Raw genomic sequence first — 26,710 nt, forward strand, 5'->3', positions numbered from 1 at the left:
TTTTTTCAATCTTTTTTCTTCTCTGTCAGCTCTTTTATTACAGACGGTATTTTTCATTTTTTCTATTTTCCCCATCCTTACAGTGCGTTGCTTGCAATATTATTACTGCTGTTCTGTATGCATATTATTAGTTGAGTTTTGTAGGGACTTCCCTGTGAATACCAGAATGTAATTTATGAAATATGACAGTCATTCTCATAACACCTCTGTGCTTTATGTCACACTCACTCAAACAGCAGTGTGGAAATAGTTACCCATACTGCCAGCTTCCAAAGCTTCATATTGCCTCTTGTGTTTAGAAGGGGCTTCACCCCAATTCTTCTCAGGATGGAGCTGTAGAGGGAAGTGTTGCCTGCCACTCCCATTTCTGGCATTTACCATTTGAACTAACTCAAGGACAGATGTTTCTAGATTAATTCAAATATGTCTAAAGACACATAATTCTACTTTCAGTTATTAATGAAAATTATAATTATCTAAGAAAGTGATGCAAAGTAGTCGTTTTTTAGGTCCTTTCATGAGAAGCTGTCAACATATAATTGGCATGTACGGTGGTCAAGAGGGAAGATTCTCAGGTCAGACTGCTTGAGTTTGCATGCAGCACCTGCCATTTGCTGGGCATGTGTGACCTTGGGCAGGTTATAACTTCTTGGTGCCCCAGTTTACTGCTCTATGAAATAGACCTAATATTACCCATATCATGATTATGGTAAGGATTAAAAGAGTTAGTTCACATAAAGCATTAGGACAATGCCTGGCACAGAATACGTACTTACTAAATTCTAGCTATTGTATTATTTAGGTACTATAATGGTGCTTCAGAAGTCTGTTGTCTTCTGCTGCCTCCACTTCTTGGCAGTTTTATTTAGGAATCAGTTTTTATCACATACAACTCTAAAAGCAGGTTAGTATAGTCTAAGTTTTCACAATATTCTGGAGTAATATGATCTACAGTGATAATATTTTCTATTATATGAGTGTTGATTTATTATCTCCCACGTACATAATAAGCAATGTTGCATTAAAAACAACCCCTGTCTCCCAGGGCACTGCATGGCTCTCGGATAGAGCGAATATCTTCAGCCAGCTTGGTACAAATAGAAGCATTCTTTCTCAGCTCTTTTAAACCATTTAGCAGAGGAATCAGATGATGGAACTTTGAAGAACTGAGTCTGTTTGGATGGAATCTTTGCTGTAAAGATTCAGTATTATTCTGAGCCGCTCTGTGCTCCCTTAATTGAAAAGCCCTGACATTGACATTGAAGAGGGATTGCCTTTGGGGCCAGGAGCAGGCAGCTTTCTTTAGCGTCTTGTGTTGTTAATGACTCGGAGATTGTTTTCTGATGAGATCAGAAGCAATTCACTAAAGAAGTGGAGAGAACTTGAGAGCTTCAAAGAGTGGAGAGGAGGTATGTGAGAAAACCTAAAAAAGACAAAACTTGCTGTGGAAGAAGGAGTAGGGCTGGCTCCATGGCAAATTTGCCGTTCATCCCCGTGCAGCTTTTCCATGCAACTAGAGATGACAAGAAACCCTGTCCTGAGGAACAATGATGCCTTTGAAATGATGTCAGGGAAACCAGAGACAGACAGGGGGTGAAGTTGAACCAGGTCCTCCCTATAGATCTTGAGGGAAGATTTATTCAGCACTATTGTTCACTCCTGGCCCATGTCAGCATGTCTCTGGACGCGCAGAGGATGGACTGCAGACACTTAGATGTCCCCACGGGTAGGTGGCTCTGTTCACAGCCCATAGCTACTGCCTTCCTCCACCTTCCTCCTCCTTCCTCAGACTGCTTCACTGTTGACAGCTCAGCAGTGGAAGTTCAGTCTGAACACAAATTAAGTGGCAGTCTTGAGGTTTCAAAGAAAAAGGAAAACTTTTTCATTTTAAAAATGAAAAATTTAATGTCTCCTATGTCACTTCACTGTATGTCCCTTGAAATGGTTTCATCTCTATGCTAATTTTATGCTGAAAATAGGAACACTCCTGTGCTGGAAGAAGAGAGAAAGGGCTGGAAATCAAAGACTATCTGAGTGGCTGAGAGCCAAGTGGACCTGCTCAACTCAGTCCCATTTAGAAAATGTCCTTTGGGCTCGCCTGGCCCTCAAGACAACCAGCATTGTACTGAGGACCACGTTAGGGGAGCCAAGGGCTTCATCTCCCACCCAGGAAGCCAACTCCCAAGGCTTGGACATGGATTCATGACCCGCAGAGTCTGCATGTTTCCCCTTGGTCTTGCACCAGTAATTTCTCTGGCCTACCCAGATCCCAAAACTGACTTCCCTTGATTTCCTCCACTTCTATTTTAAGTGAATAATTAATTCATAAAAAGCATCATCTCAAAAGGACAAAATAACCCATAATTCCGTGACTGTGAGTTGTCTGAGTAAGTGAACATTGTATTATGTTTTGTTCTAGACTAGCCTTCTCTTGGAGGAACATGAACTGTTAAGGATGGGAACCTGGTCTCTATACCTCTAGCATGAACATGGAACCTTCCTCAGAGTAGGCACTTCTCGTACACTTGTTGAATTTTATAGTAGTTCAGGGGCAGTTGGACAAAGAAGAGATTGGAAGGGTCTCGTTTTCACTGTTCTATAACTGGTTTCACAAAGACACTTCTCTATCAATTTTATCCTGCCAGTTCTCTTCACCTAGTTTTCTGTATCTTTCCGTACACAACAATGCTGGCTTTTTGTTTTATTTATGTTGTTTTAAAGAGATAATTCATGATGAAAAGGGAGTATACTTGTTTCAGGGGCAGGACTAAGACCAGTGGGAGAAAATTATACAAGATTGATTTCAGCTCCATACAAAGACCTTTCTGAAGATGAGAGCTGTTTGTGAAGGAACAAGTTCCCTGTCACTGACTATCTTTAAGCAGAAGCTGGGTGGTCACATGAGACTGTTGTCCTGAGGATGCCTGCCCCGAGACTCAGCTAGCCAAGGTGCTGACTGATGACTTACCTTGGGGACACTCACAGCTCCAAAGTCTGGATCCTCAGCTGACAAATGGCAGCAGAGGAGGTGTAGCAGGTGAATACAGGGCCACTGTTCCTTAGGCTCTCTCTAGGGGCGGGCTGGGGCTGGCACCATGTTGCTTGAACCCGTGGGCACAGCTTCAAGAATGCACAGAGAATGCTGACTGGGCAGTCATGCTGGGACTGTAACGCAGCTTGTCTTCAAAACGGAAAGAATTCCTAGAGCTTTAGTACTCACACACTCCTGAGGGATTTGAGATGAGAATGTCAAGGAGACACTGAGGTGTGGGTGTGTGTGGATGAGGCAGTTTCTATCTGCTTGGTAATAAGGCTGTAAGCTTTATTTTTCTATTGTATTCATTTTCCCCTCACATTAGGATGTTTGAGCCAGAAACATGTATCCCAGGGCAGACATTTTAGTGACCTAGAATAGAGAAAAGTACATTATAAACAGATTCTGGAAACATAAGGGGCTGAAATGCGTGTAGCTATTTGGAAAGATAATGGAAATTGTGCTTCTTTCTTTGACCTATTTCCTTTGAGGTTTAATTATATAGTCTTGCCTTTTTAATTCTTTCAAAAAACAGACCCAGGCAGAACTAAAATAGGTAAATGGAAAGCTAGTTACCAGCCAGCTACTGGGTGACATCTCTGCAGATGACAGCTTCCTACTTTCTTTCCATGGCAATTCCACTCCTCCGAGTGGAAGGAGTTGGTGATGTGGCAAAGTGTCACGAAGCTTTTGGAGAAGTGGCTGTAATTATAGAGGCATTATCATTGAAGAAACCCAGAAAGGGAAGGGGCATCTAGCTCCGTGGTAGGATTGAGAAGGAGGAAAGCAGGTTTCATAGCCACAGAAGGTCTAGGATGCTATGCTTGAAAAGGTTATGGCATTTATTGATTCATTGAACTCAGTTAACCCCAAAATACTGGGTACCCCCCATGTGCAGTGCCCTGTAATAGGAGTGGTGAGCTATACAAAGAAGAATCAAATAACTTCCTCAACTAACTTAGAACATTTATTTCTTACTTAAAAGGAACAGAACTAAGAGCCAACAATTTTTTTTCATTTTCATAAAGAGCAGTGCACATTAATGTACTCAGTAAACACTTGCTGGTTAATGGCCACTGCAGGTCCCAGGATGTGCTTTGACTTAGAAGAGGTACCACCTAGATGCCCCAGGAGTAGCTTCACAACAGGAGAGCAACCAGCCCGATGGTTCAAGAGCAGTACTGAATCTTCTCCTCTATGCTGCCGGGAGCTCCAGAAGACTTCCAGTTGAAAGGAGAGAAACTGAATCAATATTTAGTGCATGATGTCGATTTGCCACGTACCAGACATATGCAGTGCTAAACATTGGAGATACAAAAATAGACAAACAAAAAATTAAAATGCGATTAAATCATGACCAACAAAACCAAAATCTGGGGAGAAAAAAGAGGTATCATTTGACATTAAAGATAGCCCCTTAAAAAAAAAATCAATACCAGTTGCAGAGCCAGCAGCTGAATCCATAGAGTTATAGAATGTCAGAGCTGGATGAGCCCTTAGGACGATCTGTCCAAATCTGTTATTTTACAGATGGGGAAACGGAGACCCAGCGAGGAGAGGTAAAGATATCGGCTCCGTTTAGTTTACATTTCTCTTTGGCTGCGTGTATCGTGGGTAAATATACCTTAACTGTAGTGAGTTGATGAAGACAGATGCTCTCTCTCCTTAAAATGTTTTGGCTGCTAGTGACCAACTCCTAGAGCAAGAGAAGCACTTTCTGGCATTGATGAGGAACTATGTCTGCTGTGTGAGTTTGCTGAGCTACCGAGCTTTTTCGCAATCCCCTGCTTTATTGTTTCACAGGCCACATTCCTTTAATGCCCATCATCAGAGAGTTTCTCTCTACCGTTTCTCGGCTCGAGTCCTTCAGAAGTCTCTGTACACTGACAATAGAGAGTAGGTCTGAAAACAGATGAGTGGCTTTTAAATTTGGCTTTTCCCCCCAGGGGATGATGTAGGGTTTAGTGGCTTCAGTTGTGTTGAATTTTACTTATAAGTGGTGATGACTTGTATGTAGTGTGAGTTTTATTTTCTGTTTCATATGTATTTTTTATGCAGCCACATAAGCAAATATTTAATTTATCCTCACTCCTGTACTGTTGGGTAGTGACAGCTAATGTAAATGATATTGTACTGATTCAAACATGGGATTAAGTGCCTTTGAGAAGGCTTGGTAGACACCCAGCACGCTGTTAGGATTATCCAAATGTCTATATGATACTGAAATAGCTGGTCAATTGGTCATTTCACTCAGATAATCAGAGAAAACAGTGGGAAAAGGATCCCTAAAACCTAACTAAATGAATAGTTTTTAGATGATTTTTACTACTTGGTTCAGGCAAAACATTTAATCTATTATTCTTTGTGTAGAAACAGCTGAAGCAAAAATTATGGCTTTGAAGACATATCCAAGTTTGAATTCTGGTTTTACCTCTTAGTTGCTGTGTACCTTGAGCAAGTTACTTAACTTCTCTGGGCCTCAGTGTTCTCACTGGTAGAAATGGAGATAGTAGTACTCACTGCGTAGTGTTTTCAAGAGGGTTATATTTTAATACTAAATATACTATTCCTAGTGTAGTACTTGCAACAACAAGCTAATGTTAATTCTTGTCCTCCTAAGAAAGAGTAATCCTGGAGGGATAAATGGAAGTCACCCATCGAACAGATCATGTTATTCTGGCCTCCCATATCATTGCCTTCACTAGGAGGTACTTGAGTGGTGTGGACTCAACTCCATCCTTGGATCCTGTAAGAAACAGCTGTATGAAATGGGTTACTGCACGTACACTGGGAAGATTATTGAGGATTTTGTCCATTATTTCGCTCAACGCCCCCTACGAAACATGTAAAGCCAGGAGAAACTTAGCTTACCTTAAAGTACAGGTAAATTTAATCTTAAGAATTTTGTAACTCACCATTTCCTCCTTCACCCTGGCTGGGGAAAGGCTCAGAGCCAGATTTGAAGCTCAGCTCCTCTGTGCAGAAGCTCACTGCTCGCTCTTTGTGTGTCCTTCTCCCTGATCGCAGCAGTCCTCCTCTTATTAATAGTCCCCTTCCCGTATTGTTCCGTGTTAGGAGAGGTTTTTGATGCTGTTATATGGTATTTCAGCCAGAACTCAAGAGTTACCAAATCCTGCCCTGCAAGTCACTCCTGCCTGTCAGGGTCCTGAGAGCCAAGCAGAGGGTGAAAGCTAGCTGAGGGTTGCCAGGGTAGCACCCTGTGGGCTTCAGGAGCACCCAGCACCCCGTCCAGAGCTGGTGGAGGAGAAGAGGGCCTGCGCTGGCTGAAGCACACTTCTCCCTTGTTCTGAACCCACACCTCAGATCTCCTGAGACCCTCGTGCGTGCTCGTGGCCCTTGAGGCGGCACGGGGAAGCAGCGGGTAGGAGTCTGGCTTGAGAAAGATGTCAGTAACATCCCACCTCTCATGCCACCCCTTATGTTCATTCTCTATTTTTATTCATATTCGAACATTATTTTATTGTGTATTTTCTTCGGTAAGCCTCATTAACTCCTTTGTAGAATGAGGCAAGATGTAAAAACATGAAGCTTCACAGATTATATACACAAATTAAATGTAGCATGTTAACGATACAGCATCCCGTCTTGTCCACGGGACATACATTCCCTCGTGCCAGTGGAGGCCTGAAACTGCAGATAGTGCTGAACCCTATGTATACTATGTTTTTCCTACACATACATACCTAGGATAAAGTTTAGTTTATAAATTGGGCACAGTAAGAGATTAACAACAATAACTAATAATAAATAGAACAATTATAAAATATATTATAATAAAAGTTACGTGAATTTGGTCTCTGTCAGAATACTTTATCATACTGCACTCACCATTCTCCTTGTGATGATGTGAGATGACGGAATGCCCACATGATGAGATGGAGTGGGGAATGACATAGGCATTGTGACTTAGCATCAGGCTACTTGGTGACCTTCTGACATACTCAGAAGGAGGATCATCTGCTTCCTGATCGCAGTTGACAGTGGGTAACTGAAACCATGGAAAGCGAAACTTCAGATAAGGGGGATTGCTGTATTTGCACCTAAACATGAGTGATTATGCCACAAATGCACATTTATACAAAGAGCATTCAATGGCCAGGACCCACCATAGGCAGTTTAATTATTGATCAGTCATAGTTAGGTTTCTCTACTCAGATCACGTAAATCAATACTGACCAATTAATTTGTTTTGAACAGGCGGTACACCTCACTAATCATCGCAGATACACTGCAAGAACTCATGTCTCACAGACCCGTGTCTCCTACTCAACTTTCAGCTTCTAGAGCGTGGAGACCGTGTCCTACTGTCCTTTATTTATAGAACTTGGCCAACAACTGATGCGTAATAATTGCATAAGAAGTGAGTGCATAAATGAGAATTTTTTTAAATGGGGAGATTATTCAGAATAAATGAAATGTAGAATATCAGAATATTTTATAAGAAATGGCATTTTGGACAAGTTGTTATTACTTATCAGTACTTTCAGAAACACAAACTGTTCCCCTAACCAAATGCTACTAAGTAAGATCCTGCTTTCATGGATAGATAAATGTGATTTCTCAGTAGCATGTACAGCACTGAAGCCCAATTACATTTTTTTAAAATAAACACACTTTTTAAGTGTTTCCATGCAGCTTATTCTCTCAGAAAGCTTATCCAATTCACATTGTTCGTTTTATTGGCAGGCCCTGGCCTACTGACAGTGTCAAGTTTCAACCGGGACTCTGCACAATTACTGCTAATTCTTAATGACGACTGAAATCAGGTGGCTTTACTGAATTTGTATTTGCCTGAAACATTTTTATTTTTAGTGTTCTTATTGTTCCCACCCAAGACCATATATTCTGCAATCTGCGGTCTATGCCTGATCTATAAAAGACTTGACTGTTCACACGCTGTAATAAAATACTGAGTGTCAGTGAGCTCATTGTGGTAAATCCTTAGGTAATTACTTTCTGCCTTAGTTAGGGGACTTATGGTAGCATAAGCTAAAATTATTCTGTCTTGAGAAAACCCTGAGGTGGCTGTTATAGTTAAATATAATTCATTTTCAGCATGTTTATTATAGTTAAATTTAACTAATTTATGGCCTGTTGCTGGCCAGCAGCTGAGGAGGAGGAAGTTTCAGCGTCCATAAAAATGAGGCTCCACGACCCATCTTTCAGAACATGACGTAATAGCTGCGCCCACTCTGTCTCTGTTCTTCCTGTCCCCAGAGTTGGATGGGTTGTTGCTGAAAGTAGTTGGCTGATGAGCTATCCAGGCGTTGGATTACTGTGATGTGGCAAGAGGAAATCTCAGCAGTAGACTGGCATTCCATTCAGTTCTCTGTTTCAATTTGGAACTTCCTAATGTTACAGAAAGAACCCTTATTTCCAGGGTCATTGTGAGAGATAGATTTCTGCAGGTTGCTGGGCTCCCTCCTCTCCTGCCCCACTTCCTCACAAAATCATAGGGCCAATTTGGGTGTTACTTTTTCCTGGCCTTCCAACCTAAAAGAGTGTTTGCTCTGGAAAAAATGTGAAAGGACTTATTCAGAGAACCAAACACACATTTACGGAGGATGTTTTAACCTTTTAAAGATGTTCCCACTGAATGAACCCTTTTTTTTTTTTTTTTTTTAAAGATTTTATTTTTCCTTTTTCTCCCCAAAGCCCCCCGGTACATAGTTGTGTATTCTTTGTTGTGGGTTCCTCTAGTTGTGGCATGTGGGACGCTGCCTCAGCGTGGTCTGACGAGCAGTGCCATGTCCGCACCCAGGATTCGAACCGACGAAACACTGGGCCGCCTGCAGCGGAGCGCACGAACTTAACCACTCGGCCACGGGGCCAGCCCCTGAATGAACCCTTTTTAGAGTAGCATTTACCTCATGAGAGCTCCCCTGAGTTAGATAGCTGCTCCACTGAAGATGTGGAGGGGACGCCAGCATTGAGAGGTGACTACTTGTGAGCCATCAGCTTTGGTCCAAGGATAAAAGTTAAGAGTTAACTATAGGTGGACTGTTCCCATAAGACAGAGACCCTGCCAGGAGGAAACGAAATTCGGATCATTGTGAGAACAAGGAATTGGGGAAAACATTGTTCTACTTTCCCACAAAAATATTATGTATCTGCTTGGAAAGTATGTGTGCTGTTCTGGTAGCTCAAGAGAAGGTAGGAGTTGGAAAAAGTCCAGAAGATGAGTGAATAGACCCGGGAGTCAGTAGGTGGCTGTGTGAAAGTTAGAAAACAGCAGAGCCGCTGCAGCGGGCAGACAAGAGGAAGAAGACACGCCGAAGCATGTAGAATCTATACAGGTCTGTTGGGGTCAGTACAGTTTCCTTCACCAATTCCAAAGTGCAAAACCAGCAGGGTAGGCACACCCACCCATGCCCAGAGGCCCACCCTGGAACTCCATCTAGCACAGCTGGCCCAGCCTCACTAACCCTGGTCACATCCCGGCCATTCAGTCCCAAGGTGACTCAGCTAACAAAGAGCAAGCTTTCTGACTCTAAAGCTAGCGTTCTTTCCACTGCACCGCACTTGCTTCCCTTGGGCCCAGATTCTTCTGAAAACTCCCCTTTTCCATTTTGATCAAACAAATTTTTGCCATGAGAATGGTTTGTGACTTTTATAGGCAAGCTGTGATATAAAAAGTAAACTCTAAGGGTTACATAATTTTGGGGGCAGGTTAATTTTTCTAGAAATCTAGTGTCAAAGTGAAGATTTAGTTTCGGCTATTAAAATTCAGGAAAAATTAATAAAGCATCTCTGTACTTCCCTCCCCTCCCCCACCCCCCTTAAAAATAACATCTAAAGTCTCATCGTAGCTGAGTCACTGTGCCTTGTGTTTAGGGCTAGGCTGCAACTGGACCTGTCAGAATGAGGCCACAGTGATTCATGAAGGAAGCTAAGTTTGGTTGCCACTGACAACGTGTTCCTTTCTGTTCTTTCCCTGGAGTTTAGTGACACTGTATTTTCCTTTGGAGTAGAAACACCTTTGCATAGTGATAGTAATGGGATGAGATAGGCTACTGCAATGAATGCACCTTCTGGGCCCTCCCACTGTGACACACAGAATTTCTAGCCATTTATTAGGGGAAAGTATGTGTAATTAGCATAACCAAAGACCTATGGAGACCATAGCTGTGCAGGAAATTTATCTCATCTACCACTGAAGCTTACTGTCAGGTTGATCTACCAGCAAAGTGCCCCGGCACCTTTCGTGTGCCCCATACTGCACGTCTAGTGGAGGAGAGGTAAAAGGTTGAATAGATGTGGTCCCTATCCTAAAGGAACTTGGGGAAACTTAAACCAATGAAAGCAGCAGCCTGTACTTCCCATGTTGATTCTATTCATATATGGGTCTGTTTCAAACCAGCTTGTGCTGCCTTGAGGGCAAAAGCCATGTCTTGGGCTCATGCACAATGCCTGGCACATATTTGGAGGGGTCAGTCATGTTTGTGGAACTGAAATGAGCTGGTACTGCCTGCAGCACTTGCTTGCCTCCTTCTGCAATCAGAAAGCCTCGGTTACACCATTCCTTAGTGCCCTTCTTAGGACCCACATTTGGGCCTGTCCACCCTGGTGCAAGTGTCCAGGGAAGGGAGAGGAGATCTATGTCAGCAAGGATGCAATTACAATGGTTTTATTTAAAACTGGGACTTGGTCAGTAAAGAATTCTATGCTTCCCAGCATTTCTGCAGAATTCGGTTAAACTTATGCTAGTTAGACTTGTGCCAGCTCTTTGAAAGTGAGGAGCAGATATACGAAGCATGAGGACTTTCCAAGAAACGAGGTTGCTTCGTGTGATGCCAATGATGCTTGTTTCAAATGAATGAAAACTTATGGGAAAGGCAGAGCAGAGCTTTTCAAATAGGGCACCTTAGTATACAGATGTACACAGGTAGGTATGTCAACATAATGATCTCCTGAGCTCTTTGCACACCTAGATATGTCTGGAGTATGGGATGGATTTTATATATGGACATAGATATAGGTATATTGTAAATGTACATTCCAGAAGACTAGAAGGATATACAACAAGATGTTAACTATGCTTGTCTCTGGATGGTAGGATTATGATAACCTTTAATTTTTTCTACTCATTTATTTATTTTCATTGTTAAATTCTTTATATGAATTAGTCATGTAATTTAAGTCAACCAAATACTAACCAAGATGTTAAAGTAAGATTTACCAGTGTTGGGTGGTCTAGCCAAAGGTTTATGTATGTGTTATATTCCAACACTGACTTAGAAACCATTTGTCCTGACTATATGTCCTCTTTTTTATTTTTTATTTTTGTCAGTTTAAAAATGACTATTTTCAGTCAGTGCATACTCTTCTAAAAAAAAAAGAAAGAAAGAAAAAATAGGAAAGCAGATGTCACAAGTCAGAGAAATTGTTGCATGTTGATAGATTCACACCATTTATTTTCTTTGCCTCTAAACCTAATATTGGTAACAGCCCAAACTTCTCCATTTGTAGATATTCTCATAAAGTTAACTTCCTGTGAAGGATATGTTTGATAGAAATATTAAGAGAAAAACCTATTGGTCAGCTGTTAGTTTGAAATGGCCAAACTACAGAGGACACTGACGGTTGGCCCTGGAGGACATGGAAACACGCTGAATGAAGCAATGGACTAGAATTTGGGAAGTCTTGTTTCCGTTCTCGTCCTCCCCTTTCCCAGTGACCGTGGACAAGGAGTGATGATTTGACAGTTGTATTTTATGGCGTGTTGCATTTGTAAAATGTTTAAGGTCATTCAAGTGTGTTTTCTTCACGACACTTCTATGAACACCTGATTTCTTCTTGCCTACTCTCAGATTTGTAAGTGGGGGTTAGAGGGTACCATATGTGCCTTCTTCTCACATTGCAATGCCTATAACCTGAATGAGATCGATATCATTAAGTTCTTCTGGGAGAAGTACTATTTTTGCCAATTTCCAACATTATAAAATACTTCCATATTTGGAACTGTGGCATTTTGTACTCAGAGAGATTTTTAAAAGAGATTGTCTGATCCTCTTCCTTCATTATACAAATGAAGAAGTTACGATGAACGCAGTCAAAGGGAAATGCCCAAAGTCCCAAGAAGTAATTAATGACAGGAGCCCACTTCTCTTTTGACTACTTCTAATATTCCATATTTTTTACCTAAGATTTCTAAATTGTTATGAAGAATTAAAACAATGTTTTCTAGTCTGCATTTTTTAGGGGGAAGAGACATGAAAAACACAGTGACTGGCATACATAGGTAATCATAAATATTTGGTGAAGAAAGTATTTGATAAACTTACATATATTCACCTATTGAGTCAATAAAAAATAGAACACATTTACATATACAAACAGATTGGTAGGTGGATGGACGGACAGATAGATAGATGATAGGTATAGGGTAACACGTAGCTGATAATAGCAGTGTGCTCTCAGTAAGCACAAGGATTTAGTTAGCACGTGTGCCCCGTCCACGTGGCTTTCTTCAAAGGAAGAAACTATGGAGAGGAATGATGGAATTTCAGGAGACGGAGAAAATATACTCCTTTTCAGTGAAATTCTAGCAGAATTGCTGAGGTGAGAAAGACATGCGCACCTGTGTGTATGTGTTTGGATATCAGTCTAGTACTGTCTATAGTAGCTATTTGTTTAGTCATGAAATATGTTTCCTGCCATTTCACATGGATCAAATATAGTGTTGAAGAGACCTGTTAAGTTAGGATAACTCATATAGCAAGTGTAATAAGAGCATTACCCAGTAATTATGCAGTGTATCTTTGTTTTGGATTTGTGTTTCCAAGTTTCTCATATTTCATTTGAGAAGAACAACTTAGAAAAAACATTAAAAGAAAAGCTAATATTCACCAAAATAGAATGAAAGTTTCAGAGATAAATAAAATGAACCTGGACTAATTCATAAATACCTTATAGAAGGTACATTGTTTTCATTATGTTTTTCATTGGTTAACATATCCAGCAGGAAGTTAAATTTCATTTTCTTTTCCATATCACAGAATGTGTTTTCTTAGTCACCTTTTCCACACATTGAACATCATCTTGGTCATAATCGTGGCATATGCTACATTGAAACTATGGTGAAAATCATTCTTTTTCTCCCACCTAAGGGAAATTTCACTTTTTATTGAAAGAAAGTGGCATTTAAAGACTAAATTAAAATAAAGATGACTATTATTAAATTTGGTTGGGATCATATAAAAAATAATAAAATAGTAGTCAAAACAACCTGACTCAAGATTGCTGCAGAAAAGTTTAATTTAACACACTCCATTTAACTATGCAAGAAGATTTTCTTAACAATGCTTAAAGATGTCAGCTTCAGTTATCAAGGAAACTGTCTTGAATGGAGCATCAGATGAATGAGGTGTTTCTGTACTTGTCTGTTATTGATGATTTCATTTATTTGGTTCTCCCACTTCTGTCCTCCATTCTCATATTAGGCTCTTAATGATTTGATTGGATTTTGTATTTGTTAAATACAAACAATATCATACATATTAGACTGGACACATTCAGAAATGTGCATTTATATAATCTTCCATTTTTAAATCATGAGACTAACAATATATTTTATTGCACATGAATCTGGTGTCCTAGTTTGGGATCTGCTTAAATTCTCAATAACATCCTAATAAAGCTATTGTAGAGAGCAGAGCTGGTTATAAGGACATTTACAATGTCACATTAAGGTAGAGTGTATGCCACATGCCTTGTAATAACATATTAAATGATTACAAATAGAATTTTATATGGAAAATACTCAAAGCAGTTTAAAAAATTCTATATAGAGCCATATTTCTGAATGTGAAAGTTTCATTTTATTTAATTATGTATTAAATCCTCTCAAACTTATAGGGCTTAGCCTGTACTTTTATTCTATATTAGTAAGGAACTGTCCTTATTGTCAGCCTTAAATATATTGCCTTGCTGATGACTGCAAGCTTCACTTCCTCACTCTTGTATTGTCCCATGATATTTGCTGCTTCCTGAAGTCAATATAGACAGACCTGAGCCAACTTAAGTGTTGTCTCAATACTTACCTAGTACAAAGAAAATTCCAACTGAGAAAACCACAGAGTATAGTCATTCCTGGAACAACCAAGAGATGCTTATTAATGTTGGAAAGAATTATTTTGCCCCACTTTACTTTAAGAGTGACCAAAATAGTTCTTTAAAGATGTAGCTCAAGTTCAGAGGCATATGTATATTAAAGTGCCCACGTACCTAAGATTATTCTACATTGCTTTCGTGAAATCTTATTCTTTTAATTAAAAATATTTGAAATGTATAAACCAATGATGACTAATTTTTGTATCTTTGTAAGACTTTTATATAAATTTGTGAATCAAAACAAATTTTTTATTAAACCATGTGTCTTGCTTTCTTGGGCATGGTATAAAATGCTGAGAATCAAAGCAGCCGTAATTAAAAAGGACTGGTCCATAAGAGAACTGTAAAGTAGGTAACACTTGTGTTCAGCTTTCTTCCATTTCCTTCCTCTGGATCCCTTTGGACAAGTTCTTTCTTCCCACCGTACTCTGCCTTGCCCCTTCACATCATAATGTCTATTAAGAACCTAGCAATAAGCCAACATAATAAGCTTTTCTCATAAATGAGCATTGAGATGCTCTTTTCCAAGCACTTTCTAATAGTTAAAGCCGTAGCACAAAGACACAGGCAAGCTACCTTGAATAATCAGCCCACCTGTGTGGGAGGAAGTCCTGCAGGTGCTGAGTGAATCTCTCTTAGTAGCTGTGGCCTTGCAACACTGCTCTGGGAAATTAACCTGGCCTCAGTGAGTAGGACAGAGAGGAGTGGGTACCTGCCTCAGACAGACAAGCCCAGGGCCATTGTTCCTTCCCTGTATGCTTGTATAATAGAGTGTGTGTACATTTCCAACACTTTTAGTTTTACCTTGCACTCATTTGAAATGTTTGTTTACATGCCTCTTTCACTCACTTGATTGTTAAATTCCTGAGGGCAGGAGTGGTATCTTACACCTGGCACAAAGGAGGCACACAGTAAATGGGCTTAGCATGAATGAGTGGATGAATCAGTCTGTCAGGCAATCAGCTAATCCAGGTGCAACGAGAGTATGGATGCAAGTGATGATGCCGAAAACTGTAAAAAATGGATGGCTGTAAAATACGGGGAGGTAGAGCTAAGAGAAAAGTTAGAAAAGTGAGAGAGATACCAAGGAGTCGAGGCCTCTAAGGTTTTGAGCCGAGCAGAAGGGAGAACTCGAGTGGTAATGGAAGAAATGGAGACTCGACAGAGAGAAATTTCCTGAGGGAAGTTGACTAATAAACTTTTAGGCAAGTTGAATAAAAGTTGAGGGACTATGTGTCAAAAATCTTTTTCTCAAAGAAACTGTCTCTAAAATGTGCCTCTGTTTCTAGCCTCTGACATCTCCTCCCCTTACCGCACTCCACCCAATTTCCTAGAGATCTGATCTCAGATAAATTACTTTCCGACAGAAAAGAAACTGTTTCCTAGATCTAGCAAATGTACATAATTTAAAGAACGTTTTCATCAGTTCTTGAAGGTCACCGTCCTTTGTAGACTTGAGAGGTAAGGTAGAGGTGAGGGATATGGAAAACCCAAGACTGGTACCTTGAGAAGAGGCTTTCCCAGCCCAATGGAGGCCCATCCTGTAAGAGGGTAACTGCTGGCAAGGGTCAGCCTGTCAGGGCTTGGCATCTCTCTGAGAAACTAAACTAAGTTCACATCAGAGAAGATACACTTTTACTTACAATCTGTGTTACACTTTTACTTACAATCTGTACCCTAAGCCACTAGTGTAGATAGCCTCTTAATTTCTAAATAAATAATGTCTGAGGGAAAAGATTCACTTCATTTCACACCCAGCTACCCTTTGTAATACAGGGGCTGCTTGGGCCTGTTCATGCTGTCTCATTGGCTTCTGGAGCTTCAAACACTTCTCATTCCTGCATCATTTAGCAATGCTGAGGAAGGACCTACCTAGCTGAGTGATATCTAAGGTAGGAGGAAAAGAACCTGATATCTGCTCATTAAAGTCTGTGACTTATGAAGAGAATATCGTAAATAATTCATTTTCAATTTTCAGCCCCTCCTTCTTCAAAGTTTTGGAATGAGCTCTCTAAATTTCCCAAGGACTTCTCTGAAAGTTCTATCAGATAACAGAATGCAGAGATAACTGCCATTTATTTTCTTGAGTTTTTGTCCATTGTCTATCTGATATCCCAAAGATTTAAGCTGTAATCTTGTCTTGACCCAGAAGTGGCGCCCCTTGGGTCAGAAGGAATGTCTGAAACATGTTGATTTGTGTTTGGAATAGTAAGCTGAGCTCTAGGAACATCAGAGGCCTGTCCTCAGGAATTAGTCTCACAGATTTTTTCACTGGTGAAGAGATGACATGCTGCAACTGACCCTCTATTGAAAGCCAGAAAACAGAGGTGACAAAGCAAGTCTTTACTTTCTACTATTTCCTTCAGGCAATGCGTTTTTAGGGGTGATGCCCTCTATATTCATAGAGACCATATCTGCAAGAAATCGGTCCTCGAGATAAGTGATCACCAGCCTCCGGATATAATTGTAACCAAACGTGCTCTTGGCTCATGAGCATTCTCTCACCCGTTTCTTTAAAATCCAAATAAAAATAATAAGACCTACTTAATTGGCATGCCCTGTTGAGTGTTTTTGAAGATTTTTGGGGGGTATTTATGTCCTACTATCTCCTCTAGCTCTAAATTTTTGTTTCTGTACCCATTCTGCATCATCCCTGCCATCTAGTCAGTACTCTGCAGGTTGTTGATTCTCGACAACATTGATCACCTCACCCCCTTTTATTCCCCAGGAGACCCTAAACAATGCAATGACTTGCAAAAGATTGGAAAAAATGGAGAGGAAACTAACACCGAATCTCTGCATCGCAGTTGTGACGGTTTATCAGTGGTTGGTCACCACAATGAATTGCTTACTTGCCATCTTATATTGCTCCTACAGGAAGCAGGTGTCTCTTTAGAGGAAACCTTCTCTTTTCCTGGCTTCCCCTGAGTGCCTCTTCTTCCCAAAACTCCCATTTCTTTGGCCTGACCCAAGGAAACCTCCACAAATCCATTTCCTTCATAACGAACCCCTATGGTGATAACCTTTTACTTAACTATGTAGAGTGGTTTAGTTTAGCTTCCTCTGTTTCAACTTCCCTGTTCCTGAGGGCCTTACTTTCCATCAAAAAGAAAAAAATCATTAAAGTATATAGAGTTGTTCTCCCTCTAAAGCTGAATGTTATCCTCTAATCCAATGTGGAAATAGCTGCATCTGGGTATAGGTTAATAGCAAATTGTTTCTTTCTGCTACATAATGAAAATTTGGTTTCAGCAAACTCCAGTGGCTACCATTACAGTGTAGCCCTGATGCTGAGACCCGGTGAGCTCATTAGAAACAACTGTGGTCAGAGCACTTGAGCATGCTTGGACATTGTGTAAATGTAGGCAATGTTATATTTCAGTCCACAGCCTTAAGTAAAGGTGCCCTTCCAACAGGAGACACATAATCAGGAAAACAAGACTGTAACTCTGCTGGTGAAAGTAGCCACAGGTTATGCAAAGTCATCCAAACCACTAGCTGGTCCAGTTACCACCCACTTTGTATGTCCACAGTCAGACAGAAAGGATTTCTGGCAGGTATCTCTATCAGTGATAGAGGTGGGCCGAGGGAAAGTGTCAAATGAGAATTACAGTAAACTGGAATGAAGAAAGAAAAGCAGCCCCCCTGTATTTCCCAGGCGGCTACTCTGTTCACACACATCTCCCTGTCTTTCCTGCCACCATCACCGCAGGCAGCTTATGTGGAAGACGACTTATTGGCACCTTTTTACCATGCTCCTGCAAGAAAATTCGGCAGATACTTACAGATCCATCACCTAATCCTTAACACGTGGTTAGCATTTGGTATATTTCCTTCTAATCTTGTTTCCATGCAATTTTTTCTTTTGGAAAGTTGCATTTAATAAGTATACAAATTTTTTTGGCTTTTACAAAGTAACATTATAGTGGCTCGAACAATCAGTGAAAAAAATTTCTTGTTCTAATAGAAAAATGGCAATTTAATAGAAAGCAGTTCTCTAAACAGTTTATCTAAATTTATAGCCAGAAAACAAATTTTAAAAGTTCAGCCTCACCAGTAATCAAAGAAATGCAATTTAAAATAATGATTTCATTTTTCATCCACAGTTAAAAATATAAAAACAATAATATCTCCTTTGAATGAGGAAGTCGTGATATAACTGCTCTCATCCAAGGCTGGGTTGGGTGTAAAGTTCCAGGGAAATAGACAGTATTTCGGCTATATGAATCGACCTAAAAGTGTCCATACCCTTGATCCAGTAATTCTGCTTTTAAAAATTTGTGCTAAGGGTTCAAAGACTTCTGCATTATTTCATGTAAGAGTGAAAATTTGGAAACAACCTGAGTGTTACCCAATATCAGAATTGACTTTAGTGGAACCATTTTAAGATGGAATCGGAGCTGCATCCTTGCTTTCTTGAACCTCGGACTGGGCCAAACCTTTGGACTGGGCCAAACCTTTGGACTGGGCCAAAATGGCAATTGTTTTACAAGCAATTGTTTGAGAAGTCAGCAGGAGAAGGGACATCCTGATCACAAAGACTGAGAATTGTGGACTTTCCAAAGATAACAGTCAATAGTCAATCAGTGTTTAGCTACGACTAGCTTCTGCTTCCAACTCCAATTAAAATTCTTTGTGATGCAACCTGCCTTCTTTGCCTTTAAAAGACCCTCACTTTTACTCTCTAGGGGGACACTATTTGGGTTTATACCTCAATCTGTGCTCCCCAAATTGCAATTCTTTGATCCCAAATAAATGCTTTGCCTCTTAAACTGGGTTCTGTTTTTGAAGCTTGACACCATCAAGAAACAAATTATGCTTTACTCGTCTGAACAGTGAACTATGTTGCACAAATTTAAAACATTTTAAAGAACCGTTACGGGCAATGAAAAAAAGTTCATAATATAACAATAGGTTTAAAGGGTCAAGAGAAGAATGTGTGTTCTAACTCTAGCTTTATAAATATTTATGTGCGTATCCATAAGGGAGAGTGGGCTAAATACCACCGTAACAGTGGTTAGCCCTGGCTCGTAGGACTACAGGTGGTTTTTACATTCTTCTTTATGCTTTCCCATATTTCCCAAATTATTTTCAATGAATGAGTACTTCACTTGTATACAGAGGAAAAAAAGTTATTTACAGAGGAAAAAGAAGAAAACTACACTACTTCACAGGAGCTTATCAGGCATTTTAATAACACAAGATGGGAAAATCACCAGGATATACAAGCCCTTTCTTCCCCCTCTGGCTTTGACTGATCCATCTACTAACAAAACTGCTGACTGTTTTCTCAAGAGATCCAAGAAATAAGACAGGCTCTGACCAGACCTTTATTAAAGTCTTCTCAGCTCCCTTACTGCTGACACTTCTTCCCGTCCTCTTCCTCCTCTGGCTTCCTCCCGCCCTCCTTTGGTGCTTTCTCCTGAGGCCGGCTATATTTGGTCAGTGGTTGAAATCTCATTCTTTCATAAATAATTTCTGAAGTGATATGGAGTTTTCTGACAACAATCTACAGTTTGCTTTACTAAACTAATGCAATAAAGAGTTGGAATTAAGGCTGCTTGATGGCAGACCATCACGCAGTTTTACTCTGCCCTGCTTAGAATGGGGTTTTGGTTCTACTAAAAAGGGCACTTCTCATACAACCTCAATTTATGTGGCATTTTTACTTTCAGTGAACTTTCAGTGGCCAAATGCCCCAAGAAGAAGAATGGATGGGTGAATTATAGTACATCACCTTGATGGAATAGTGCGTGGTCATTAAAAATTGCAAAGACTAGGTCACAACATCAAAAAGTGTTTCAAAAGAAAAATAAGAAACAACTCCTCTATATGCTTACAACAATGCAAAAATATACAACTGTATTGAAAGGAAACATGGAAAATGAAAATAATTTGATGGGAGATAGAAATTTTTTAAAACATTCAGCAATAAATGTTGATTGGGCACTCATCATAAGCCAGACACTGCAAGGCCTGCTTATTTATTTTTGTTTCTTTTTTGTTTCTTTTTCCTGAGGAAAATTAGCTATGAGCTAACATCTGCTGCCAATCCTCCTCTTTTTGCTGAGGAAGATTGGCCCTGAGCTAACATCTGTGCCCATCTTCCTCTACTTTATATGTGGGACGCCTACCACAGCATGGCTTGATAAGTGGTATATAGGTCTGCGCCTGGGATCTGGCCCACAAACCCCAGGCTGCTGCATGGTTTGATGAGTGGTGTGTAGGGCTGTGCCCGGGATCCAAACTGGTGAACCCTGGGCTGCCAAAGCGGAGCATGCAAGCTTAGCTGTTGCACCACCGGGCACACCCCTATTTATTTTTAAATGTAGTTGTATAATGTGTTAAATTCTAAAGAAACGTAAGGTAAGGGTGGTAGAATTCATGTCAAAGATGTTACTATAGACAGACTTGACTGTATCTAAAGGGGACCTTAATATACCATTCTTTTCCACACTAGATCCATGTAAAATCTACTCTACTGGACTCTGTCTGTTAAATCCTCATTGAACCAGATGTGGCTTTTCTCCCCCTCTGTTGCACACGTTTCTCCCCCTCTATTGTTACCCTTCCACACATGCACTCAGCAGATACTGCACCCTGCTGTGTGTCAGATTCTGTTCAGGTGAGGGCAATACACAGGGACCAAGACAGTTTGATCCAGGGCGCATTATTTTGCCTCTCAGAATTGCAATTTGCTGGGTGTCTGCCCGGCCTGCCTCTCAGAACTCTGTAAACCCTTTAAAGTTGAATACAGACACGTAACAGTGTGGTCATTGCTACCTGCACACCTGTTCAGTGAGCGTTCTATTGAGAATCATGACCCAGAGCACGTGTGAAAGCACAGGTCATCAGAGGATCACCCCTAATGTGCTGGCTCTAGTAATAAAGCCCACCACTTCGTCCCCAGCGCCTCGCCCCCGCCTCACCCCCGCCTTGCCACACTCGCTGCACATCCATCGTGGGCCAAGCACTACGCTAGAACTCAAAATGAATGGCTTGGCAAGATCCCTTTTAAGAGTGAAACAAAGGCATATTCTGATGAATGCCTGCATACCCAAAAAATTAAATTTGCGTTTCATTCTCTGAGAATTCTTGCCAACTGAGATGGTTGGCTTGTTTTCATTATCACTGCCCTCCTGTGTTAGCAAATGTGGTGTTTTGTTTCCAGAGGACATTTCCATCAGCCTCCCCCTAGATTAAGGTAGCGGTATAAATGAGAAGCCACAACAAGAAGCTAACTTCTCCCCTCCAAGCACTGCCTAATAGTCGTAGTCAGCGAACTTCTTTCCTTTCTTCCTCTTAAATACCACCTTGAAAAGTCCACTACCTATCACCTACAGGAGACATCTTATCCATTGAATGGAGAGGTAGAATGGACTTTGAAAGGACAATTTAGGGAGCTAATCTAAGCCATTAGAAGTTATTCTTGCTAACCGGAGTCTAATTCTATTATATCTGTGAAAGGACTCTATTAAGACAGGTTTCTTTGACTCCTAGCACTCTATTTAAACTTCTAAAGTCATTCAAAATGCCAGCTCACCAGTGAGAGAAAAATATGTTAGTCTTTTCCCGTAGCAATTAAAAAAAATTAAGTGGAGCCACAGAACAATTTCCTCTTATAATTTCCCTTCTTGAAATGAAGAAATTCAGAATCTTTCACCCAAAACACTGTGGAATTCATGGAGACTCACGATGATGAGAAGAACTCACCTCAAAAGACATTTGTATGGAAGCGTGGGGCATGGTCATGTGGAGATTGGAGCCGGCTAGCTCAGGAGGCACCTCACAGCCAGCCCCGGAAGGTTGCAGATCCACCCAAAAGGCAGGCTGAAAGCAAAAGGGAAGTGGTCCTGTGGTATGGGTACAAAACCAATCAATAATTTCTTCATTTCTGCCATTTCAAGGAAAGCTTTTTTTCCTCATATATATAATTGCTTTTGCATAAAAGATTCATTATTCGTGAGCCAGGTACAGGAGCCGAGATATCCCCCTTGGTTTCCTGCACGTCTCTCCATCTCTTTTCCCCAGACAGAAGTATTGAACCATTTGAGGTTTATAGATCCAATGGCTGGACTCAAAACTGTCCTGTCCAACGCTTCCAACAGCCCATATCGTAACACTTGAGGTAACCAGGTGGGCCTCTTTGCAACATCCTACAAGTCGCTATTGTAATGGGGTAACTTTAATCCAGAGGTAACTGACCTTGATGTGTGAGAGCTGTGTAAAGGATGACATTTCCAGTAGCCTATCTGACTCTGCTGCACAGAGAATAGAGAGAACTTAGTCTGGGTAGCAATTTAAACTGGAGAGACTCTCTGTGCTGGAGAAGGCGTTTTAGATTCTACCTGCAGTGAATAAAAAACATTCATGGTTTCGGCTCTAGGGGCTGGATGCGAGGTAAGAGGAGTGTGACCAGAGCAAGGTCACGTTCAAAGGCTTCCTGGAAAAGGCTCATAGTGGGTCTTTTACTTTCTCATTCAGTTTAGTTGCCTTGGCAATATTCTCCCATATTCTCAGGAGAGAAAACTTTCTTAATCAGAAAAATGGAGACTGTAATTTTTAGAAGCTGTTATTTAGATGGAAGAACTTTAGAATACACTTCCTACAGTGCCACTCGGTAGATATTCAGGTCACTTCCTACAACCTCAGGATCCCACGTAAAATGTGAAAGGGACCTCTGGGCTGAATCCATAGCCCCCAGAAGCTTGCCTAGGGAAGACTGTGGTGGATGAGGAGACCAATCTGTTCCTCCTGTGTCACCGAGCACAGTGCCTGGCCGTGGAGGGTGTTTAGTGGATGTCTGCAAAGGTCATGTGGGTTTGATATTGTTGGTGAAAACAGTCTTTGTTTCCATGAACCTTTTATACTGTTTAAAACTGAGCTTTTAAAATAACAGCTTGCCATTGGTATAACCTTTGGTAAGCTATATACACTCTTTTGGCCTCAATTTTCCTTTTCTATACATCAAAAGTTATTAGCTGAGCATTCACTCTGCACCATGCCCTGAGCTGGGCACTGTGAGGTCATGTTCAGAATTTTCTTTGATAATCAGATTTTTGAAAACCTTCGATGGAAGTAAAATATACAGGTAGAAGTTAACAGGCTTAAAAAATGTAACACTTGATGGGTAGAAAATTTAATCTACTTACTGCTAACCAACATTAGGCAGAGGAATGCTAAGTTATTTTTATAATGTACCCCAGAAAATGTACCATAATAGATGCTGACAATGACAATGTATGTATACTAATATAGTAAATCTACACCATATGAACATGTGGGATATGGTGTGTGTGTGTGTGTGGCTGTTTTGCATTTATACCTTGTATGTTGGTCCAGATGTTTAGCACAGTCATAAAGACCAAGTCAGTGGTACCAGGCCCACCAGATGCTGCCGACCATTCCAGCCATCATGAGGTAATCCTCCAGCTCTCTATTCCACCTCCCTCCCCTTTTTGCCACCAGAAGTGAGGATCCCTTCCTGGGCACAGACCTAGCACCCTCATCAGGCCATGGTGAGGCAGCATCCTACATAGCAGAGCCAGAAGGACCTGCAACTAGAACATACAACTATGTACTGGGGGACTTTAAGGAGAAGAAGAAAACAGAAAAAAAAAGATTGGCAACAGATGTTAGCTCAGGTGACCTTATAAATTCAGGTTAATCACTATTGTATTTCCTGTTCCCCATCCAGAGTTTTATGTTAGACCCTATGTCAAAGGATTTGTATTTCATCTGTTTTGCAAAAATATTAACAATAATAATGTTATTATTTTACTCTGTGGACACAGTATTATCCTATTAGTTTACTTTTACATATATCAAATACAGTCTGGCATTCATCTTTAATGTTCTCAGGATAAATGTTTTTAGGCTTAAACAGCCACAGAGACAACTGTCAAATGTGTCAGCTGGAACCAATGAAAGAGAAAAATGTGGCATCTGAAAAGCAACTTGCGAGATTATCTAAATATTTTATTTTCTTTTTGAAAACCCTCACCAGATTTGCCCCTTCACCAGTAATCTTTGAGCAGCCTGATGATTTATGGGGAATCCATCGTTCAGCTTTTATGTAGGGAGTGAGAGACGAATGACTGCTTCTCGATGTGTGGATGTTTAGCAGGATATTAATGGGCAAGGTAGCTAATCTGTTCACATTGTTCCTGTGGAAGTTTTGCGGTACTTTGGGGAATCATTTATTCCTAGCAGTTGCAAGATAGGCTGTTTTCAAATAAACCTAGAGTAAAAATCTAGTTATCTATTGCTATCTAACAAACTGCCCCCAAACTTTGTGACATAAAGCACTGATTGTATTATGCTCATGCATCCTCATCTCTGTTCTACAATGTTGGTGCCTTGTCTGGGAAATCTCAAAGATAGGGGTGGCTTGATGGTAGGCCCTGAGTGAGGCGTCTTCCCTCACAACTCTGGCAGGGAACACTGGCAGGGAACACTGGCTAGGACTTGCTGAGATTTGGGCTGGAGACCACACAGACTCTCCATGTGGCCCAAGCTTCCTCACCACAGTGGCCTCTGGATCTTTAGACTCCTTCTATGGTGGCTAATGGCTTCAAGAGCGAGTATTCCTGTGAACATTTGGAAGCTGTACTGTTTTTGTGACCTAGCCTCGGAAGTCATATCATCACTTACACTACCTTCTGTTAGTGGAAGCAGTCATAAAAACCCATCTATTTTCAAGGGGAGATGGCATAGCCCACACCTCTCAAAGGGAGAATTCTCAAGGTCACATTGGAAGAAGAGCATGTAGGATAGAAGATACCATCACTGCCACATTTGAGAGAGAGATTTTGCCACGCTCCATGTGGAGATTTCTGTAGGAAATGAATGAGTTGGGTTCTCATGCTAAAACACATCTGAAAATGTGTTTATAGAAATATGGATAATCTTGTAGCATTTCTTGCAGGCACCAAGATCAACATATGCTAAGCCTGGCACCTGAACAGTAGACCTAGTTAACAATGGATGACCAATACGGGCATTTTCTAGGTACCTAAAAATTAAAATTTTACCAAAAGAGCTACTGCCATTCTGAACAATTAGGTCATGACACCTTAGATCTAGGCTGGCTTTTTTCTTGAATATGATGATGTTACAGTGATTAGAACATATTAGAAAAGTAGATTACTTCATATAAAAATTGCTTACAATTTGACTCCATACACTGTTAAAGTAAGAAGTTTTTTGAAGAATTGAGTTCTTTAAAGAAATTTTTATTTTTCATTTTCCTGTTCTACTTAGGCATAATAAATAAATCAGATAAGAGACTGAGTGAATATGTAGCATATACCTTCAATTAGATATTCGTACATCATTTCTCTTCATATTGTAAAGGAGATTGTGTGTAGGGTTTATGAATTCTCATTTAATGGAGGAGGACTATGTGAAATGCCATGTAAGTGTTGACACTTTTAATTTCTTGTTTCAGTTCTGTTCTTTGCTCTGGAGCAATTTCTTCTTTTCATTCTCATGAAAATTAACCTAAAGACATTGCACTTGCCCAAAAGTTATGTGCCCATGTAGCCATCACTGGCATTTGCTCTGAGCCTTTTCAGTGAGCTCAGACCCCAGAACGATCAAAAAATCTCTTAGATCCCAAGGTGCTCCCAGAACTGTGCTACCTGTGCTATCCTGCTTCATGGGAGATGTCACACTGTTGCAGGACCACAACAAACCGGGTACTGGGCCCACGGGTGGTGTGCTGTGACTCCTAATTCTAAGTCTGCCTCCCAGGAAAATGTGAATTCACCACAGGTCTATTACTCATTCACTGTGGCTGTTAAGTGATGGTGATGTCTAAAATATAGGGGAAGCAAAGCTGCCATTTATTGAATACTTCCTATGTGCTGTGCACTGGGTTGTAACTACATTATTTTATTTGTCTTCACGATAACCCTTAGAGGTAGCTTTTATTATCCTAATCTCACAGATGAGGAAATTGAAATTCAGGGAGAATGAGTGACTTGCAGAAAGTCACGTCATATCTAAGTAACGGAGCCAGCCTATCCCACTATTTTCAGTGGTTTATAGAGATTCAATTAGAAGCAGTTCTTCCTTTCTTAGAAAAATAAACCTAATGGGAAACTCAGAAGCCACAAAGGAAAAGAGTGATGAATTTATCCACATAAAAATTTAACGCTTCTACTTAACAAAATGTACCAAAAAATTGGATCAAGGACATATAACAAACTAGGGGAATGGGGAGGAAGAATTGCCATGCCATAGTAAGAGACCAATGTTCTTAATATAACAAAGAGCTCTTATCAGTCAGTGAGAGTGAGAAATATAGACTGCTGGTAAACATAAGAAAGGATGCTCAGCCTCACTTGTGATTGGAGAAATAGAATTCAGAATTGAGTCTTATACTCTTTCAGCTGTTGGATGGCAAAGATTTTAAAATCTGACAGTACGCAGTGCTGTCAAATGTATGGGATAACAGGTATATCATCCATCTACATTATTTGTGGAAGTGCAAATCAGTACAATTCTTCTAGAAGGCAATTTCACGATATATGTATATAT

At 40.5% G+C, this 26,710-nt stretch overlaps 1 protein-coding gene and 1 long non-coding RNA gene across 50 annotated transcripts in view; one reads left to right on the forward strand and one right to left on the reverse strand.

The window, feature by feature from the left end:
• Positions 1-26,710, forward strand: part of FARS2 (phenylalanyl-tRNA synthetase 2, mitochondrial) — a 465,546-nt gene that overhangs the window by 355,417 nt on the left and 83,419 nt on the right. For 5 of the 49 annotated variants that reach the window (XM_023624072.2, XM_070244899.1, XM_070244897.1 and 2 more), the window contains one exon: positions 7,742-7,821. The exons of the other annotated variants lie outside the window; for them this stretch is intronic. In XM_023624072.2, the coding sequence (XP_023479840.1) occupies positions 7,742-7,805 (64 nt within the window). In that variant the 3' untranslated portion in view covers positions 7,806-7,821. The remainder of the gene's footprint in view (positions 1-7,741; positions 7,822-26,710) is intronic. 49 annotated transcript variants of the gene reach the window in all.
• Positions 3,980-6,978, reverse strand: LOC111769155 (uncharacterized). The gene is made up of 3 exons (XR_002801948.2): positions 6,884-6,978; positions 5,950-6,200; positions 3,980-4,332 (listed from the first exon to the last, which is right to left on the reverse strand). It is a non-coding gene; the product is annotated as an uncharacterized lncRNA (long non-coding RNA).

Source organism: Equus caballus, chromosome 20 (genome assembly GCF_041296265.1).
Source record: "Equus caballus isolate H_3958 breed thoroughbred chromosome 20, TB-T2T, whole genome shotgun sequence".
In the NCBI taxonomy this organism is placed as follows: domain Eukaryota; kingdom Metazoa; phylum Chordata; class Mammalia; order Perissodactyla; family Equidae; genus Equus; species Equus caballus.